At 65.0% G+C, this 19,535-nt stretch overlaps 3 protein-coding genes across 5 annotated transcripts in view; 2 read left to right on the forward strand and 1 right to left on the reverse strand.

The window, feature by feature from the left end:
• Nucleotides 1-69: 69 nt before the first annotated feature.
• MLST8 (MTOR associated protein, LST8 homolog) lies at nt 70-5,440 on the reverse strand. Of its 3 annotated transcripts, none has more exons than XM_059826656.1 (8): nt 5,312-5,440; nt 5,089-5,137; nt 4,816-4,978; nt 4,625-4,700; nt 2,337-2,489; nt 2,006-2,130; nt 1,381-1,544; nt 70-833 (listed from the first exon to the last, which is right to left on the reverse strand). In XM_059826656.1, the coding sequence occupies exons 1-8, from the start codon at nt 5,438-5,440 to the stop codon at nt 715-717; spliced, it is 978 nt and encodes a 325-aa protein (XP_059682639.1). In that variant the 3' UTR covers nt 70-714. The 3 variants fall into 3 exon arrangements, with proteins under 3 accessions (XP_059682639.1, XP_059682638.1, XP_059682637.1); XM_059826655.1 differs by having other exon boundaries at nt 5,089-5,140; XM_059826654.1 differs by having other exon boundaries at nt 5,053-5,140.
• Nucleotides 5,441-9,999: 4,559 nt separating this feature from the next.
• On the forward strand, nt 10,000-13,856 carry LOC132318662 (hexosaminidase D-like). The gene is made up of 14 exons (XM_059826653.1): nt 10,000-10,018; nt 10,215-10,311; nt 10,462-10,699; nt 10,845-10,954; nt 11,274-11,361; nt 11,444-11,608; nt 11,704-11,887; nt 12,095-12,166; nt 12,276-12,480; nt 12,576-12,658; nt 12,907-12,985; nt 13,210-13,311; nt 13,462-13,551; nt 13,673-13,856. Exons 2-14 carry the CDS (start codon nt 10,217-10,219, stop codon nt 13,854-13,856), a joined length of 1,695 nt encoding a protein of 564 aa, XP_059682636.1. The 5' UTR covers nt 10,000-10,018; nt 10,215-10,216.
• A 2,804-nt stretch (nt 13,857-16,660) lies between these two features.
• Nucleotides 16,661-19,535, forward strand: part of CASKIN1 (CASK interacting protein 1) — a 32,061-nt gene continuing 29,186 nt past the window's right edge. The window contains exon 1 of the mRNA XM_059826650.1: nt 16,661-16,754. Coding sequence (XP_059682633.1) covers nt 16,661-16,754 — 94 coding nt within the window. The remainder of the gene's footprint in view (nt 16,755-19,535) is intronic.

A 19,535-nucleotide genomic window follows, 5' to 3' on the forward strand; every position in this document is an offset into this window, starting at 1 on the left:
CTGCCGTTCAGGAGAGTTTAGAAAAATAACAGGACTCCGCTCAGCACTGTCAGTACAGACACTTTATTTGCAGCTGTGCTCCAGGGCTGCATCTTGTATGTAGGTATTAGGAGCTCCAGGCCTAGAGGAATCACGTGAAGTAGCTGGCGGTTTATGGCTACAGGCCCTGTTCTACACAAGGTTATTCCATTTTTGGGGGGTTGTTGGCTTTCTAAGAGTGCAGCTCTCCAAGTAAGTCTGTGAAATACACTCTGAATAAAGGGATTGCAAAACAGGAAAACAGCTGCCTTTCCTCTCTTTGCTCAGCCTCTTCCATCATTTAGAAAGGCTGATTTTTTTCTTTTTTTCCACTTTGGGGTACAAGAACATCACAAAGCTGTCAGCAGCCAATGCCACGGGGATTCCTGCAGCTGAACCGTATCCAGCTGCCCTCAGTGGGATTGTGCCTCCCTCTCCCATTCCCTTTTGTCCAAGCAGCCTCCCTTAGAGGTATTTAACCCTCCCTTAGAGGCCGCACGCGTTTCGGTAATGATCTGCTCGGAGCTGAAGCCTGGTCTCACTCCAGGCAAACGCAGCTGCTTATGCCAGAGACTGAGCCCTCCCCGTCAGTGCAGGGGATGGTTACAAGTGCATGTCTCGGGCTCCAGAGAGGGAGCTTGCCACTGTAAGACAAGGGAAAACAAGCAGAGGTCCTTTCCTTCCCACACGTGACTGCTATCCCAACACGCTGTCATTGAATGCAAGGCAGACGACTGCTTTCTGGTGGCCGCTGTATTCCCTCTTGATCTCTCCTGTCTCCACACACCACAGTCTGGCCAGGTTATCAGAGGAGGCTGGAACAGAAAGTGAAGAGAGGAGTGGGATATACTGCATTACACATTAAACTTTCTTTATTATTATTATTATAAGAAAGACTTTCCTCTTGCTTCATTCAACACCTTTATTAGGGCTGTTGATGACAGGTAAGGGAGCCATGCAGAGCAAGAAGCTTAGTGCATTTCTGTATTATGTGGGGTTTTAATTATTTCAGAGAGAAGTTACTGTGGAAATTACAATGTGTGTGTTTTGAAGGCACTATCATGCTGCATACCACAAGCAGCATTGCTACCAGGTGAAATAAACTGCACACACGAAGATCATCTCTCCAGTTTAAACAGATGCCCTACTGCAGCACAGGCAAAATGCTCAAGGGAGTTAGCAGACTGCGTTGTGGGTGTGAGGCTGGGTGCTCTCTCCTCACGTACCGGTGCATGAGGGTTTGCCAATGTCCCAGTTAGAGCAACTGCTAAGTCCTGTGCCAGTGTAAGGCCCTGCTGCTGCGGGCCCAGCGTAGCCCGAATCAAGTGGTGGGCCAAGGGCAGGAGTGCAGCAGCGCCTCACCTGTGACGATGTACTGGGAGTCCCCAGAGAATGCGCAGTCCCACATCCAGCCCCGAGATGTTTCCCCTGGGTTATTGCTCTTAATGCTCAGCTCTGTCATCAGAGAGAAGTTTGAAGTCCTCCAGATCTTACATGTCTGATCAGCAGAACATGTGGCCAAGAGCCTGCAAGGAAGAGACACGCAAGGGCAACCTTATTAGTCACGCTAAGCGCCTCTCGTTAATGTGGGCCTGGAACAGCAACGAACTGGAGACCTGCGTTCATTTTAATCAGATTTCTTTACACCTATATCATCTGCTTTATGAGATTCAAGGCAAATAGACTTGGTGAAGGACTACACCAAGTTCACCTCTTTGCTCCTGGAGATCAGCAATTCGATCCCAGCTGTAAGAACAGCTCGTGGCTGCAAAGGTTGCTGAGATCACAGAGCAGGAGGCTGGGATGCCACCAACAGCAAGCCAGTGCCGGCGTGCCCCATGCCTCCTGTCCCGCTCCTCCCTGGGGGACCCGCAGGGCAGTGTGGAGCCAGCATCAGCCAACAGCTGGAGGCACAGCTGGTCTCTGCCTGCCTGGACAGCACCGTCTGTTGCCGTGGCAGGTAGGCGAGGGGCTGGCACGCACTCACGTAGAGTCGGGGCTGAACTTGCACTGAAGAGCGTAGCGGTTGTGTGCTGGGATCTTGGTCTTGGGGATCAGCTGGGTCACCTCCTCTCCGATGCCGCCTGTCAGGTTCCACACGTAGCAATTTCCCTGCAGCAAGACAGGGGGATCTGTGGCCAGGCTGGTAGTCACCCACCCAAGAACAACCTGGACTTTGTGCACCCCACCACAGCATAGCAAAGCTGCAGGCAAAGCCAGTACGTGCAAACCAGTTGCCTCTGCCCACGGGAGGCACAGCCCAGCAGCTGCCGGAGCACCGTAAATCCCATCCCACGTTTGAGGTCGTCGGAGCTCACCGAGCTGTTGACAGCCGCCATGTAACTGGCATCGGGGTCAATGTGAACGGAATTCACGGAAACTTCAGGCTCTGGAATCAGCTGCTCGTTGTGGTCGGTCTTCAGGTCCCAGATGTGAATGGCACCACTCTGATCACCCACAATTAGCTCTGCCTGCAAGAAAAGAGCAGCCTTGTCTCTCTCGGGTGAACCCTGCAAGCAGCAGCCTCAAGCCGATGCCCAGGCCGTGCCCGTGTAGCACCAAATGGAGCCTTGCTCTGGTTTTAAGCATTGGGGTCCTGTTCTGCCTAATTATTCCCCAGCACAGGGCTGTTTCAGAGCTCCAGCAGCCTGCTGACCGCCCCGGTGTGCTGAGAGCAAGCAGAGTACTGATCTCACGTTACACTCCGCAAAAAGGCTGTTTACCTTTAGAGAAGTGTTTGCTAATTTTGTAAACCCCAGAGCAGACAGCAGCTGCCTGATTTCCAGAACTGTTGCACAGCTACAGCTCCAAACAACACCAACAGAAGCCAAATTATTTTCAGCACGTCTGAGAAGCGGGCATTAAGATGCAAGTTGGCCAGTGAACAACTGAAGCACTCAAGAGTGTACACATACCTGAAAAACACAAGCCTAAATGGGTTTTTTTCTGTCTCCCCTTCTCAGGGGAAGGACAAGAGCCAGCTGAAGGGCAGGAGTTCTGGCTCCGATCCCATGCTCAGACCAGAAGACAATGCTGGCAGCTCTCCACTAAAACCAGGGCTTTTATCGACAGTCTTGCGCTGTCCATAATTTTAGCAGAATCCCTAGAGGAGACCAGGTCATCAGGCGCAGCTAATCCTGTACCTGTAAGCAAAGGCTTCTTTCTGAGGAAGACAAATCATCGCTCGATATATTTAGCTGACTGCACAGCACAGAAGTGTCCTCTGGACGCCTCAATCCTTAGCCCCCTCTTAGCAGGCGTAAGTGCAATTTCTAAAGCCGTCACGGCTTTACCCAGGCCGTGAGAAATCTCTCCTGGCTAACTGGATCAGCTTCACTGCAGCAGGGAACTGCAGAGCAATGAAGTTATCTGAATAAATACTGCCACCTTTGGACTAATTAACTGCGTTCTGCTCACAAGCCAACACTTCTCCTGCAACCCAGCAGCACCTTGGTTAGCGATTATTTCATGTGTAAGATGTACGTGCAACGGTATTTGTTTTAACGTAATACATTCTCACAGCACTGGCACTATAGGAGCATCAGCAGCATTTGGGTAAAGTCCGGTCTAAATAATTCATCTCAAATCTGGTCTGAAATTCTGGATTTGCAAAATTAAACCTTTGCAAAATCAAATGCAAAGAAACGTTTCTATTACTCAGCTTTTTAAAAATGTTTGCAGTGCCCTGTCTGCAATAAACCCAACAGCACTGTGAATACAAAATGGACCAGACGGGTTATTAACACTGCAATGATAGGTATTGATTTTCACCGCCTCCCCCTCTAATGCACCGTGCTCCCTTTTAGCCTCATTTCCTGAGCCCCAGCCACCCCTCTGTTTATCAACAGCTTCTAAACCGACTGCTGAATCTTGAGTCCTGAAGGTAATGGGGCCACGGGCCCTGAGATGCTTTTTCTTGGCAGCAGTGCCACCCTCAAGCTTCCCAGCCCGCCCCGCGCCACCAGTTCCACTCCCAAAACATCCCCTTGGTTATATTCACGGGGCAGACATGGCTCCAAAGGAGTGTCCTCTCCTACGGGACAAGAGGCTCAGCGCAGCTGCTACGCTGTCTCTTTGGAACAGCCAGCAGGTAATTAGCACAAATGCACCAGCTGGCAAACGAGCACAGCGGACAAAGCCCCCAGGCTGCGGCACAGACGCCTGCTGCAGGCACAACGTGAGCCTGCAGTACCTGCCCGCTCCCAGCGCCGCTGCTCGGGGAGGTTTGCTCCACCACACAAAGCAGCATTGGCTTTCCCGGGGCAGACAGAGGGACTACGCGTCTGTTGTGCCGGCTCCCGTGCCGTGTTGGCTCTGCATTGGCTCCACATTGGCTGTGTTCCCACACCAACCCAAAGCTCCTGGCAGCAGCAGCTCAGCGAGGGAGCAGGCGGACGGGCAGCCTGGGTGCAGGAAGCCAGCTGCTGCTTGTCCAGCAAAGCCACCGAGAGCTCGCAGGTCTGTGCCACCAGGAAGGCCACCCTCCCTGCCAGCCCCTGGATTTTTTGCTGTGTCTGCCAGTATAAAACTCCACAGCCCCTCGCATTTACCCAGAAGAGCCACGGCAAAGCGTGACCTGTGAAATCACGGAGGAGCCGGTGCTCACCTGGTTGGGGTGCAAGCAGACACAGTTAATAGGAGCGTTCACCTGGAAAATCCGCTGACACTGGAGATTACGAGACCTGCAACAAAACGGTGAGGAAGGAGCATGTTTAAGAGCATGCAATCAGCTCCACCGCCTCTGGGGTGCTACTGGAGGGGGGGGGCCCACCGCCTCTGCCCACCGCCTCTGCCCACCTCAGGTCCCAGATCCTGGCCATGCAGTCCTCCCCGCCCGTGTACATCCACCGCCCGTCCTCGTGGAAGCCCACGGAGGTGATGTTCTTGCTCACGCCGTCGTAGTTAATGACGGGGTTGGGGTTGTTAGAGTTGAGGTCATACATGCGGATGTGCTGGTAGCCTGCAACAACGACCGGGAAGGGGATGACCGACGTCCCCCCGCCCGTGCCCAGCGTCCCCTGTGCCCAGTGTCACCCGTGCCCGGGGCAGCGGGGGGCCGGGCGGGCTCACCTGCGGCAGCGATCATGCTGCGGTCCGGCGTGATCTCCAGGGCGTTCACCTGCTGCAGGCACCCGTTAAGGTCGGTAAGAAGAAGCAGCAGCCGGGACCCGGCCAGTGACACCGGGCACTCCCAAACGCGGGGCTTGACACTGAGCTAACGGTGTCTGTGGGGCGGTGGGGGGGCGAATGGGGGCGGCCTCCCCCGGCCCCGCCAGGCCGCGGTGAAGGATACGGAGTCCTGGTGCTGGACGGTGCGGGTGCAGATGCCGCTGTGCGCCTGCCAGAACCGCACCGTGTGGTCGTAGCCGGCCGTGGCCAGGATGACGGGGTCGCTGCCCACCGTGCCCTGCGCGGCGTTCATGGTCCCACCGCCGGGGCCCGCTCAGGCCCCGCCGCGACCCGGACCCGGTCCCGGCCCGCGCAACGCCGCCGCACCCCACCCGCGCTCACGCGTGGGCCCACGCCTGCGCCCCAGTGCGCGCCCCGTGCGCTCAGTGCCGCGGCGCGGGGGAGCCCGGATCCCGCTCACACCCCCCCGCTCTCCCGGTACCGGCAGCCGCGGCCGGCGCAGGGGACACGGCTCGTTCTGCGCATGCGCCACGCCGTCAGAGCGGCTCACTGCGCATGAGCGTGGCGCCCCACCTTAGCGCGCAGCCGCTCGGGGCGTCTTCCGTCGGGGGACGCATGCGCAAGAGCAGGGCGGTGGGCGATACCATACGCAGGGCGCGGGGGGGGGGGGGGGTGAGGCGAGACCACGGGGCACGGGGAGGGGGGGGAGACCGTTCCCAGCAGCGCCGCCAGGGGCCGCAGCGCCGAGGGCGGCTGTGCAGCGCCGAGCACCGCGGGGCGGGGGCGGGCACCGGGCGGGCACCGGGCACACGGGGCGCACACCGGGCACGGGCGGGCTCGCCGGGGCACCGCGGGGCGGTCCCGGGACCACCCATTGGGCCGGTGCCGCCCGGAGGACAGGGCGAGCGGGCGGCTCCGCGCTGTGCCGGTGTCCCCCGCCGTGCGGGTGTCGCACCGGGGCGTGGGGCACGGTCCCCGCCCTGCCGCTGCCGCCCCGCCGTGCACGGCGGGTGGCGGGAGCCGGAGCATCCCTCCTCGCTTGCCGCTCGGCCTCGGCCCCGCACCGCCGCAGCGCCCGCGGCACCGGCGCCGCCCGGGCCCTTTAAGAGCGGCGGCGGCGGTCCGTGCCCGCGCCCGCACCCGCTCCCGGCGGTGCCCGCAGCGGCCCCGCACCTGCCGGTAAGGGCGGGGGAGCCGGGGGTGCTCGGGGCCGCAGGGATGCCCGGGGGTTGCAGGGATGCCGGGATGCCCGGGGGGGATGCCCGGGGGGATGCCCGGGGGGTGCCGGGGTGCCGGGGCCGCAGTGGGACCGGGGCCGCAGGGCCGCCCGGCGGAGCCCGCGGGGTGCGGTGGGGTGCGGGGATGCCCGAGGGGTACGTGGGGGGGGTGTGGGGTGCCCCAGACTCGCGGGGTGCGGGTGGTGGCCCGGCTGCGGAAAGGCCCCCCCGTGCCCCGGGGCTGCCCCGCGTGTGCCCCGGCGGGGGGGGACAGGGGCTGTCGCTGCCCGGGGGCCGGGGGAGCAGCCCCCCCCCCCCCGCTGCCGTGGGGGCTGTAGCCCCGCGGGGGGGTTCCGCAGCCTCCCCACGCAGGACCCCCGGCCGTGGGGCTGCAGCAGCGTGGCCCGTGGTGAGGGGCAGCTCATCCCGTGGGGGAGACCCATGCTGGGGACGGGGACGGCCTCGGCTGGACTGACCGAGGAAGGTTCTGGAAGCGTGTGAGCGTGTGCACGTGTGTGTGAGCGTGCACGCGAGTGTGCAGGGAGCAGCGTCACGCTTCCCACGGCCGCACCGTCGCGTGCACCAACGGGAGCAAGGGTTTGGCACGGCAACGGCTGGGGAACGCCGGAGCGGGGCGGTGGGCAGCCGGGCGGCATCCAAGCCCTGCGGTGGCACCCAAAACCCTCGCTACCAGCCCACGGGCTGCGGTGGGCACCCACCACCCCGGGGACACTTGACTGTGTCCTCCCCATGGCCCCGCTCTCTCCTGGCTCAGGTTCGGGTTTGCTTCCATTCTCCTCTCCTCCGGGCTCGGGAAGGTAAGCGGGGAGCTGGGCTGGTTGTGGGGAGCCGGGAGCAAAACCCACATGGGCTGCGTGGAGGCAGGGGAGGGGGACGAGGGCCCGGCCCCCTCCTCACACAGCGGCTGCTGAGAGCGTTGAGCCAGGCTCTTCCCCGCCTCCCAGGGACCGTGCCAGCGCTGTCCCCAAAGGGGCGGCAGAGGAAGATGTCACGTTAATAAATATAGTGGGTGCTAGCGGCGAGATGCTGGGTTAGAGCGGCAGCATCAATCAGCTGAGCCCTCGCTGGGAAGGGATCTCCCGCCGGCACGGGGCGCAGAGCCGCAGCTGCCCCCGGTCACCCCTTGGTGCTGCGCCCCACCACCAGCGTGCGCCCGTCCCGCCTGGGCTGTGCCAGGGAGGCTCAACCCCTGGAAACCGGTTCTCTATTTAAGTAAGAGAACATACATTAAAACCGCCAAATCTTGGCGAGCTGACAGCGTCTGTCTAAATATTTATCCCTGTTCTGATCAGGCGCTGTGTTCCCATGACAGCCCGATTAGCACTTTGCATATTTATGGCCTTCCTGGGTGCCGGGCTCCCCGTGCCCGCCTGCCCTGTGCCCGGGGGCCACTGACCCCCCCGTACCCGCCCTGCGCCTTCCCGTGCACCCAGCGGAGGTGTGTCTGGGGCTGGCAGCCGTCCCTGCTGGGCTGTGCCGGCGCTGCCAGGAGCATCCAGGACAGGGCAGGATGGAAATGCAGTGAGGACGGGCAGGGCAGGATGTGGGTGCTGCATTTGCCCAGTGCAGCACTGAGCATGAAGCATCTTGTCCATGCAGGGACAGGAGCGCAGGGGACAGTGCTGGCACAACCTGCCCCAAAAACAGGATCCTGCCCTGCCTCCTGCGCATGAGCACCGGGGGACCGGGTACCCACAGGTACTGGGCGATGGGGATGGAGCAGGGATGCTCCAGCTCCCTCCCATGCAGCGCTGCCTTGCCCCATGCCGCAGCCTCGCTGGGGCCTCATGCTCTGGGGCCAGGACATCCCGCACTGGCTCCGCAGGATGCGTTGGGGGTCCTGGCCACTGCGCCCACCCCGTGCCCCGTGGCAGCATGCGGCAAGACCACGTCGGGAGGGATTAGGACTGTGTCTAGCAAAAGGGCTAATTCAGAGCCGGAGGCGCAGGACAGCTCAGCGCGGCTCTCCCCTGGTGCCACTGCTCTGGCAACGCAAACAAAACCCTTGCGATCAGCTGAGCCGCTTGTGTGCCGGCAGCAGCCAAAATCTGCTTTTCAGTTCCCAAATCTGGCGATGCTGAATTTAACCCTAAACTTTGGCGCGTTTGGGTGGCAAGTCACCGAAAGGGCTGGTGGCAGCTGCCCTGGCGCTCGCAGCGGCTGCCGGGCTGGGGGGCCGGGGGTGTTGGTGCGCTGCCCCATCCCTGCCCCGCTGTGCATGCCGGAGTTGGCAAAAAAGGAGGAAAAAAGGGCAGAAATGATGCTAGCGCTTCTCGTGTGCAGCTGCCAGGAGGATTCGTGCTGCCTCCTGCCTGTTGTGCCGCAGGGGGCACGGGAGAGGTGCTGCCCACTCTGGGCTCCTGGGCTGGGAGCAGGTGTCACCGCAGGTCCCTTGTCACCTGCTGCGGGCGAGGGGGAGACCCGAGGGAGCTGCAGGAGCAGGGGACACGGGGTGCACTTGGTGTTCCCCCCTCCGCAGCGCTTTCCCGGAGAGGCACGCTGGGGCTGCGGATGTCGGTGGCTCCCCGGGGCTGGCGGGAGTGGTGGCCCCGTCGTGGCAGTGCCCCCAGCGCTGTGCCCGCCGGGGGCCTGGCCTGGCTGAGCATCTCCTGCTGCAGCCGCGGTGCCGGCTGCATGGGACACTGCTGTGGGTCCTGGTGCTGGTGCTGGTCACGTGCCAGCAGGTACAAATCTCTGCACAATCCCTTGCGCTGTGACCGTGGTGGGGCTGGGGAAGGGACGCCTGCCGCCTCCCGCCCTGCGGAGACTGCCTTTGGTTTAGGCTCACTTTCATCTAAATGGGTAGATCCCCGCCTCAGGAGTTCTCAAAATTGGTTTAGGAAAAAAAAGACTTCAAGTGGAGTTTATTAATCTTAATGGTGACAGCTCTTTGACATGAGCTCAGCCCTGCGCGCCGCATGGCCTGTCTTACCTGTCCCGTGAGGGATGAAACATCAGTTTAACCGGACCAGCCTCTCCCCGCACGGCGCGGTGCGGTGTCTCCAGCCCCCGGCAGCACAGGCCATCCCGCCCTCGCCCCTCTCCCCCTCTGTGGGGGAAGCGGCAGCTCCTCTCACCGGGGATCAGGGACTCAGATCCCCAGTGGTTGGACCCCGCTGGGCTCCTGCCCCTCTCCCGTGTTGTTTTCCCATGGGCGAAGCAGCTCGTGCCCCTTCCCCTCCGTGCTGCTGGATGGGACTCGCCTCCCGGGGCAGATGCTGCGGGCTGGGCATGGCAAGCATGTGCCCGTACCTGGGGGGGTCTGGGCTGTCACCTTCACCCCGGCGGTGCCTGTGGCCGTGCCGATGCCCATCCCTGGAGCAGCCCAGTGCCAGCATGTGCCCGGACTGTCCTCAGTTGCCTCTCCTCTGTCCGCAGGGGCGTTGCCTCCCATGCCTGGCCAGCCCCGGCTGCACCGTGCCTGCCTGGTGATGCCACCCCACCCAGCCGCCCTGTGACACAGACCTCCTCTTGGAGGTGACAAGGTGGCTCGAGGGCATCCCCCAGAAGGGACCTGCCCTGCAGCCACCGCCTTGTTTGCTCCTGCGCTGGCAGAGCCCGAGGAGGCTGCACCCTTGCAGGCAGAGGCAAAGACGGGTCCGGCTACTGGCCCCTGTGCTGGGGCACATGAGGTAGGAGGGACACGGGGTACCTCTGTGCATGTCCCCGATGGGGACCAGGGTGGTGGGAGGGGTCTTCCCCACGTCCCCTTTCTCTGGGTCTTGTGCTGCCCTGGTCAGGGAAGCAGGGCACGGTATGTGGGGCTGCGCGGGGTCACCTGCGCTCAGGGTGCTGCCACCTGACTGGACCCCTGCGTGTGCCCCGCAGAGATGGCCTTCCAGCGGAGCCACAGGCTGAACCTGCTGCGCCTCGTCGTGCTGCTCCTCGTGGCCTTGGCTGGCATCAAGTTCCTCTTCCGTGACAGGTGAGGTGACAGCAGGACCCCAGGCATGGGTGGGGGCCCCAGGGGGGTCAGGGTCTGTGGGGAGCCCCGGGGTTGTGCCTGTGCGGGGACCTGGTGCTGGGGGGCAGCTGGTGCCCCGTGGCACCCGCAGCCTTTCTCCACTCCCTGCAGCTTCACCCTGGAGCTGCACAAACACGTCAGCAAGGACAGCAGGTTCTGGGGGGACGCAGGTGACACCGGCCAGGATGCCGGCCCCCAGAGCCAGGCTCTGGAGCTCCCTGTGGCAAAGATAACGGCACCGAGGCAAGAGCCTGGGCAGCAGGTCCCCAGAGATGTCAGCGCCACTGAGATGAGGCTGGTCCACCTGGACCTCAAGGGAGCTGCGCCCAGGGTCTCCTACCTGGAGCAGGTGAGGATGCCTCGGGGACCAGCGGGAGGTCCCGGGGAGGGATGTGCCGAGGCGGCAGAGCAAGGCTCGACGTGCTGGCTGCCCCTGCCGGCCCCCCGGGACTGTGCCGTCCCCGCCGGCTGAGCCCGTCCTGCCCGCCTCGCAGGTGTTCCCCCTCCTGTCCCAGCTGGGAGCCAACGGCGTCCTCATCGAGTACGAGGACATGTTCCCCTTCAAGGGGGAGCTGGAAATCCTCAAGTCCCCGTACGCTTACAGGTGAGCCGGGGCTGTGTGCTGAGCTGGCCGGGGGGCTGCTGACTCGCTGCAGCCCCAGCAGGTCCCGCTGTGCCCAGGGCTGGGTGTGACCCGCCTGGACCCGTGCCCGCGATAACCGTGGTCAGAGTGCCGGGCTGTGCCGCTGGCAGACCGGCTTCCTGCCCCGCCGGGTCAATATTTGTGTCCCCATAGTAAAGTCCACACAGGCGTGGGGCGGCCAGGGCTACACGGGCAGGGTGCCGGAGAAGGAGGAGGGAGTGCCCTCACGCTCTGCCCTCTGCCCCGGCATCCCCTGGTGAGCCTGTCCCTGCCCTCCCAGCGAGGAGGACATCGAGCGGATCCAGCAGTTGGCGGAGCTCCACAAACTGGAGGTGGTTCCCCTGGTGCAGACCTTCGGGCACGTGGAGGTAGGGGGTCCTGGTCCCGCTCCTCATCCTGCATCGCGGGGGGTTCCCCCTGGAAACCCCCCTGACGGCTCTTCCTGTGCAGTTCATCCTCAAGCACGAAAAGTACCAGCACCTGCGGGAGGTCGAGCGCTTCCCCAACAGCTTCAACCCCCACGTCCCCGACACTCTGGCCCTGCTCAAGAGCATCTTGTCGCAGGTGATCGAGAAGCACAGGCGCTCCGCCTGGATCCACATTGGCGCAGACGAGGTGGGCGATGGGCTATGCAGGGACCCCAGCCCTTGCCCCGGGCACCAGGTGTGCTCCCAGGGGTGCTGAGCATCCCCCTTCCCCCCCAAATCCAGGTCTTCCATCTCGGGGAGGGGATGGACTCCAAGAACTGGATGAGCCACAACAAGGGCGACGCAGGGAGCATGTACCTGAAGCACATCAAGGAGGTGCTGGGCTTCATCGCCACGCAGTACTGGGGGCTGCGGGCGCTCATGTGGGACGACATGCTGAGGAAGATCAGCGTGGGAGCCCTGAGGGGTGAGAGGATGGGGACAGCAGTGGTGGCACCTGAGACAGGGGTCTCGGCAGCACCCGTCCATGTGGCCGCCCTGGCAGGCGTTGCACCCGGCCGGAGCCCGTGCCTGGCCCTGTGGGGACACAGTACTCGGGGGAGCATGAGGAGCCCCAGGCATCCTCCTGCCTCTGGCACTGGTGCCCACGTCCCCATCCCTGCTCCCCCCACAGAGTCCGGGATAGCAAAGCACGTCTCGCCCATGGTGTGGTTCTACGCACCCGACTTTGAGGCCGAGCAGATCGGTAAAGTGGCGTGCCGGACTCCCGGAGCTGGCGGGGAGACACCCCCACCGAGCCCCCCCCAGCCTCCCAGGGACGGTGGCACTGGTGGCTTGTGCCTGTCCCGCTGCAGGGCCGTTTCTCACAAAGTACGTGGAGAGCGGCTTCGAGGCGGTGTGGTTTGCCAGCGCCTTCAAGGGCACCACAGGACCAGCGCAGGCTTGGCCCCCCCTGAGCTACCACCTGAAAAACCACCTGAGCTGGCTGAAGGTGATGCAGGCCCTGCCGCGGCTGGCCCCACTGCGCTTCCAGGGCATCGTCCTCACCGGCTGGCAGAGGTGAGGGCTGTTGGGACCCCCGCCTTCCCCAGCACCCGCGCAGCCCCGCTGGCGGTGGCGCAGGAGGCGATGGCGTGGATGGCCCCGCTCCACAGGTACGATCACTACTCAGTGCTTTGCGAGCTGCTGCCCGTCGGCATCCCCTCCCTGGCCATCTGCCTGCAGACCCTGGTGAACGGTGAGCCACCCCGCTGCTGCTGGCACCGGACCAGCCGTCGCGGACGGGCCCGTCCCCCGTCTGCCCACTCCGCGGGCAGCCACTGCCTGCGAGACCCCGTCCTGCAGGGAGGGATACGGGGAGCAGGGTGGGAGGCAGGGGAAGGAGAGCGTCAGCTCCCCCGGTTTCGGGGGTGTGGTGAAGCCAGGGGCGAGCACCTGATGGTGGGGTGGTCCGGGCCCCTCTGCCCCTCTCCTCGCCCTCCCCAGGGGGCTTCACAGACGAGACGAAGAGGAAGGTCCTGGACACGCTGGGCTTCCAGAGCATGCAGCTGGAGCAGAGCACGTGGTGCGTGGCACAGTCTGGCTGCGGCACTGCTGCGCTGGTCACGTCAGAAGGGATGCGCTGGAGGGGAGCGGGGGGTTGGTTACCCAAGTGCCCTGGTCCCAGACCCGCCGGGGCGAGGGCGGGTGCCCTCCAGCCACGCAGGGTGCTGGTGTTCACCCAGCCTGGAGCCCTGGCGCAGCCAGTGCACCCCACATGTTGGGCTCTAACCTCCTCCTTTTCCCCAGCGAGGGCAGGGGAGCATTCCCTGGTGCGGAGATCTACCACATGGTCGAGCAGGTTAATGGCCACCTGAAGGAGAGCATCCTTAAAGCCCTGGAGGAGGAGAGGTAACGGGCGGCGGGAGGCAGCAGGGTCAGCTGGCTCTGGCCATGGGGCTGGAGCACAAGAGTTTTTGCAGGGGAGGGGACCTGCCCGGTGTGTAGCTCCCCCATCCCCAGGTGGGCCCTGTGCCCCCCGCTCCTCTCATGTTTCCCCAGTGCCATCAAGGGCTGGTTCAGCCCCTATCACCGGAAGCGCCAGTTCGGCAACCCCCGCAACATGGAGAGCTTTGGCAGCAAGGTGCTGAAGTACGTGGTGGGGGGAGCCAGGAGCCCCCCCGGGTGCCTGCGCGGGGCTGGGAGGTGTCCCAGGCTCAGCCCTGGGGTCCCTCGCAGGAGGGAGCTGGATCTTCTGCTCTCCCCCCGCCAGGCTCCATGAGGACTGGGAGAGCTTCGTCCGCGACCTGCGCGCCCACCTGGAGAGGGTCTACTTCCCTGACACGGTGGAGGAGTGGATGGAGGAGAACGTCAACCCCTACCTGGACCAGCTGCGGGACCTGGTGCGGGACTACCGGGCCATCATCCGCCTCAACGCCAGGCCCAAGGCAACGTAGGGGCTGTGCCCCCCCCGGCCCCCCAGCTCCCGCTGCCCCCCTAGGGTGGGCTTCGGGTGCTGCCGTCGCGTGTCTGTGTGCTGGTGACTGCGTCGCTGCTGCTGGTTTGTACTGTACAGAGAGCTCCCACGCGTCCCACTTCCACAATAAAGTATTTTCGTAGATGCTGTGGGTGCTGGAGGGGGCCACGGCTCTGCCCCCCGCCGTGCAGGTGAGGGGGAGCTGGGGCTGGCGCAGGGGGCCGGGGTCTGTCTTGCAGGCGGCTCCTGGGCCCCTCGCTCCTGCTCTGCTGGAGCTGGAGAGTTTGGCAGCCGCAGGGCAGAGCCGTGACACAGGGCAGGGAGAGGACAGTGCCACCGGGCCCACGGGGATGCCCGTGTGCCTCGTGCTGGTCTCGAGGGTGGCCGTGCCCTCCCAGCAGGACAGGATCCAGCCTGGCGCGGGTGCTGCATGCCACGGGGCGAGGGCTGGCACCCAGGATGGGGCAGTGCCCGAGGGGGGATGTGGGGGGGCCCTGCCAGGCTCCCACCAGCAATCCTTCCCAATCCCGTGGCCGCTTTCAGTAGCGGCTGCCACCGTGAGCCCCTGATCGCTGGGAGGAAGGCGAGCACGGGGCTCGCTTCCTGAGCCGAGCCATCTTCCAAACACCGCTTTCATCTCTTCCTTCCTCTCCTTTAATCCAGCGCCCGGGGCCCCGCGCGCTCCCAGGCACGTCCTACCTCCCGCGCCCGGGCAGGGGCCTCTGCCGCGCTCCTCGCCTGCGGCCGTCGGAAAGGCAGCCGTGGCGGGGGGATGCGGGGGGACCCCAGCGCAGGGCGAGCCCTCCCGCTGCCGATGGTGCCTCCGGCTCCTGCAAGCAAGAGTTTCCACGTGCCTGCTCCTCCACAGTGCCCGCTCCTGCAGCGGGGGGAGGCGAAGCCAAACCCCCCCGTGCCCACGGCTCTGCCCGTTCAGGGCGCCCGTTTCGGCTTGGCCTGCGCAGGGCAGCGACCCGGACATTTCACTGCACATTTTTGTGCTCTGCAAAGACCAAGCCGACTTGGCAAGAGCCCGGAGGGAGCCGCAGAAACGCGGGGCGGTCTGGAGCTCCTTCTGCAAAAGGCTGGCTCAGCCAGGGGAGGAGGGATGGAAGCTGCGCGCCCCACACAGCCCCGCTGCCCTGGGTGCCCGGGTGCGGGCGCTGGGTGCGGGAGCCCAGCAGGAGCGGGCTGTGGGGCACAAAGGGACCTTTGTTGAGGAGCTTCGTTTGTTATCAAGTGGTGGCAGATGCGAAGGAAGCCCCTGACCTGCCTGGGCCCCTGGATGCGTGCAGAGCCCCAGCCCCCCCGGGGAGCCCCGCAGTGGCTCAGGCCCCCCATGCAGCCACACACCGCCAGGCTGCGGGATTAGAGGGCAGATTAGACGGCGTTTCGTGCTGGCAACCAAAATGTCCTGGATTGGAAAGTGGGGGTGGGGAGAGGAGATAGACCCTGCTGTCCCTGAGTGGGGGGTCAGGCTGGAGGGAATTGGGCGCTGGGAAGGGCATCCTTGGGCTCCAGCGCCGGGGGCATGGGCCAGCACAGGGTGGGCAGGGGGCATCAGGGAGGAGCTTGGTTTGTGTTTGTCTAGAGTTTGCTTGGTTCCCTCCATCTTTCCCCCTGCCACGGGGACTCACCCGGGTCTGCAGCCGCCTGTCCCCATGCACTGCACCCACCGATGCACTGCAGCCGCCTGTCCCTGTGCACTGCACCCACTGGTGCACTGCAGCCACCTGCACCCACCGGTGCAGTGACCAGCGCTGTAGGGGCTAGCTGGGTACCAGCCTTTCAGGCTAGCGCACCCCAACATTATTTTGCCGGAGCTGGGACATCTGCAAAGCTTTTAGACAGTAGCTCGCCTGGGAGAGCAGAGATCTGGGGTGATTTTGTGGGGGTGATGGCCGTGTTCTGCACTGACTGGGCACCATGAGCACATTAACGCCTTGTCCATCGCTGGCCCCGTTTCCCATCCGGTTCATCAGCATCCTTGGCCCTCGGCACAGCCCGGCACCCTCCACACCTTTAATGTCTCGGTCATTTAAGCCATAAAAAAGTGGAAGGGGACGAATGTCACTGGCCATTGTGTCTACAGAAGTGGAAAATTAGGCAGTAATGAGGGCTTTATTTAAAGAAATTGAAAAGCTGCTCCAGCCTGGTTCCCATCATCAGCCACCACAGGCTGCCGGTCGGTGACTGCAGCGGCCAGGCAGAGCGGCGGGATGGGCACCGGTGAAGGGCACCCCGGAGCGGGGCTGGGGGAGAGCGGGGTACCCCGGGGTGGGCCAGCCCCCAGCCCCGGCTCCTCTCGCCCGGGGGGGCACTGCCGCCCCCCGGCGTCCTCCCCGAGGAAGACGAGGCCCCGGGCAGCCTGACTCCCCGCTCCCCGCCCCCGGCTGCCGGGGCCGCTGAGACCCGCCAGCTCGTTACACGCCACGGCTGCGCGGCAGCGGCGGCTCCCGCCGGGGCGTCCCCCGGGCCCCGGCACCTTCCCCCGCGCCGGGGAGGGGGATCCCCGTGCCCCGCCCGCCCCCTCCTCCCGGAACTCCCCCGCTGCCCCCCGCGCTCCCGGTGCGGCCCCCCCCGCCCCGCCGCGCCCCGCCCCGCCCCGGGCGCCCGCCGCCGCCGCCGCCCCCGCCTCCGGAGCGGGCTGGGCGGGGGGGCCCGCGCCGCGCCGCGCCGTGCCGAGCCGTGCCGAGCCGTGCCGAGCCGCGTCGCCCGCCTCTCGCCGCGCCGCGGAGGATGCTCGGGCCGTGAGCCCGCAGCCGGCAGCCCCGGCGCCGCGGAGCCATGGGCAAGGACCAGGAGCTGGTGCAGGCGGTGAAGGCGGAGGACGTCGCGGCCGTGCAGAAGCTGCTGCAGAGGCCCAAGCCCGGCAAAGCCAGTGAGTGCGGCGGCGGCGGGGCCGGGCCGGGCCGGGGGCGCCGCGGGGCGGGGGGGGGGACCGGCATCGCAGCAGCGGGCGCGGCGGCTCGGGGCCCGCATCCCGCCCGCGGCTCCCGCGGCCCGGCCGGGATGCCGCCCCTGCGCCCTGCCCGGCCCCGGAGCATCCCCGGCCCTTCCCCGGTGCGGCGCGGGCGGGCGGGGGCCGTAGACGTGCCGGGGACCCCCGGCGGCGCCCCGGGGCGGGGGGGGGGGGGGGGCGGCGATGGCGGAGCATCCCCGGGCGCTGCGCGGGTGCTCGGCGCTGCACGGGGTCGCCCCGCCGGTCCCGGTGCAAGCCCCGGCACGGCCGGGCTGCCCTTGCCGTGAGCCCGGGAGCAGCCCCCGGGTCCCCGGGGAGCCGGGCCGGGCCAGCGCAGGCGGGGGGCTTGGCCTGGGCACGGGCAGGGGCTGCGGCCGGGCAGAGCTGGGGGCAGCTGCGGGTGCCTGAGTGTGCGTGGAGCGTGTGTGCACCGACCCTGCGCGTGTGCACCGGCGGTGCCGGTGCCCGCACACACGCGTGTGTCTGTGTGCGTGTGGCTGGGGCTGTGTGCGTGTACGTGCGTGCTGGGTGTGCATGTGTGTCTGTGTTTGGGTGCGTGTCTGTGTTTGTGTATCGGTGTGTACCCTGGCATATGTGTCTTCGGATGTGGCTGTGTTGGTGTTTCTCCGTGTGGGAGTGTTTGGATGTGGCTCCATGGGTATCTCCCTGTGTGCATCTCTGCGGCTGGGTTTGCACGGCTCCGTGTGTGCACCGAGTGTGCGTGTCCAGGCGTGAGGCTGCGGGGGTGTACGTGTGGCTGTACGTGTGTATCTCTGTGTGTACGTGTGTGTAGCTCCATGAGTATCTGCTCTCTGTACGATATAACCGCTCTGTTGAGGCGTTCCACCCGGGACTGAATTATTCATGGTGCTGATGCAGCCGCAGGTTTCAGGCCTGGCGCGTGGGGCCGACCCGGGGGGCCGGGGACCGTCCCTGGGCACAGGCAGGGACCACGGGGAGCACTCGCGTGCCATCGGGTGACTGGGTACACAGCCCCTTTGCCGCCGCACCCCACGTCTTTCCCTCCAGGGCCCAGAGCTCCCCAAACATGGGCACCCCCGCGTCCCTGGAGCCATGCAGGGCTGGTGCGGTGTCCCCTGTCCCTGGCTGTGCAGGGGTGTTCCTGGCCAAGCGGGGCCAGCGTGGCATCCCCCGTGTCCGGGTGCTGAGCAGCGCTGGCATGGCATCCCCCACGTCCCCACTGTAGTGCAGGGCTAGCGTGGCATCGACCATGTCCCCAGTGCCATGCAGGGCCGGTGTGGTGTCCCTCATGCCGTGCAGAGCTGGCATGGTGTAGCCCGTGTCCTGCTGCCATGCAGGGCCGGCGTGGTGTCCCCCGTGTCCCCAGTGCCATCGTTGCTGTCGCTGCTGAGGGCCTGTGCGGGGAGAGAAGGGGCTCCAGCTCGGAGCCCCCATCATCCCAACCCACTCCGGGTGCTGCCACTTCCATGGCCTCTCAGAGCAGCGTGGGGGGACAGGGAGGATGCCTGGCCTGTGCCCAGCGCTGTCCCCCGCACACCCCTCTCTGATCCCCGCTGGCCCGGGCGCACAGCTGGTGTTGCTGTGGCAACGGCCAGCGGTGCTGGAGTGCCACCACCTCCTCCCACATCCCTCTCCTTCCCAGCCCTGCTCTGCTGCACATCTCCCACCCCAGCCGCTATCCCACTGCAGAGCCCTCCGGCTACCGGGCACCACGGCCACGGGGGCTGGCGGTGCTCCCTGTACCGGGCTCGCGGGTGAGGGACAAGGGACATCCAGCGAGGCTGAGTCCAGCCAGCCCGGTGTTGGGGAGATTCCCGCTGTGGGCCTGGATGCTTGCCCCGTGCCCTGGCTGGGCTGCACTTCTCCAGCTCTGCCAAACCCGCCGGTGCCGGGCTGCTCTGGCGCTGTTTCCCCATGGGACCCGACTCTCCTGCCCGGCAGCAGGGCCGTGTGCGTGGCAGTGGGTGCCATGCTCCCGGCCTGGGGTGCACAAGTGCCTCTGGCTGTGGCAGCAGGGCTGGAGGAGCGGTGCGTGGCACGGGGTGGGAGAGCACGGAGCAGGGGCTGTCCCTGTACATGGCGTCCCCATGTCCCCCCCACCCCCTCCGCGTGCCGGTCCCACGCGTGCCTCCGGTGCTCCCCGCGCTGTGCGGCACCAGGAAGATTTGTAACTTAGCTCTGCTATCTGGATAATATCCTATTCATGTGGGGTTTAAGAAATGAGATTTTAAAAATCCCTGCGTGAATTAACACGGGTTGCTATGGAGACGTGGGGCCCGATTTAGCCTGTGGAGTACGAGTTTGTGGGGCCCGGGCTGGCCGCAGCGCACACCGCGCTCGCTTCCCGGGCATCCATAATTGATGAGGTTGTCTGAAAGTTACGCAAATCAGATGCAGGGATTTGGCAGCAAACTGTTTCCCTCCCTGTCCCCTCCTCCCCGTGCTACCTCGAAGAATTGTAGTGACTTGGCGTTTTCCCCTCGGCTCCCTGGCTCTGGTGCCGTGAGATGGGACAGGGCCCCAGGGTGTCCTCAGCAGCGTCCATGCCCGCCGCACCATCCCCATCCCGGGCAGCGGGAGACGGGGCTGCGCTGTGCTGCGCAGCGGAGCCGCAGTTCCTCAGCCATGGTGTGTTGGAGAGAGCAGGCTCCTTCCCTCTGAGGCTGGTTCCGCCGGCGGCTCGTCCGCTTTGGAAATGGCTTCTGCGTGGCACCCGCC

Source organism: Gavia stellata, chromosome 18 (genome assembly GCF_030936135.1).
Source record: "Gavia stellata isolate bGavSte3 chromosome 18, bGavSte3.hap2, whole genome shotgun sequence".
Taxonomy (NCBI): Eukaryota; Metazoa; Chordata; class Aves; order Gaviiformes; family Gaviidae; genus Gavia; species Gavia stellata.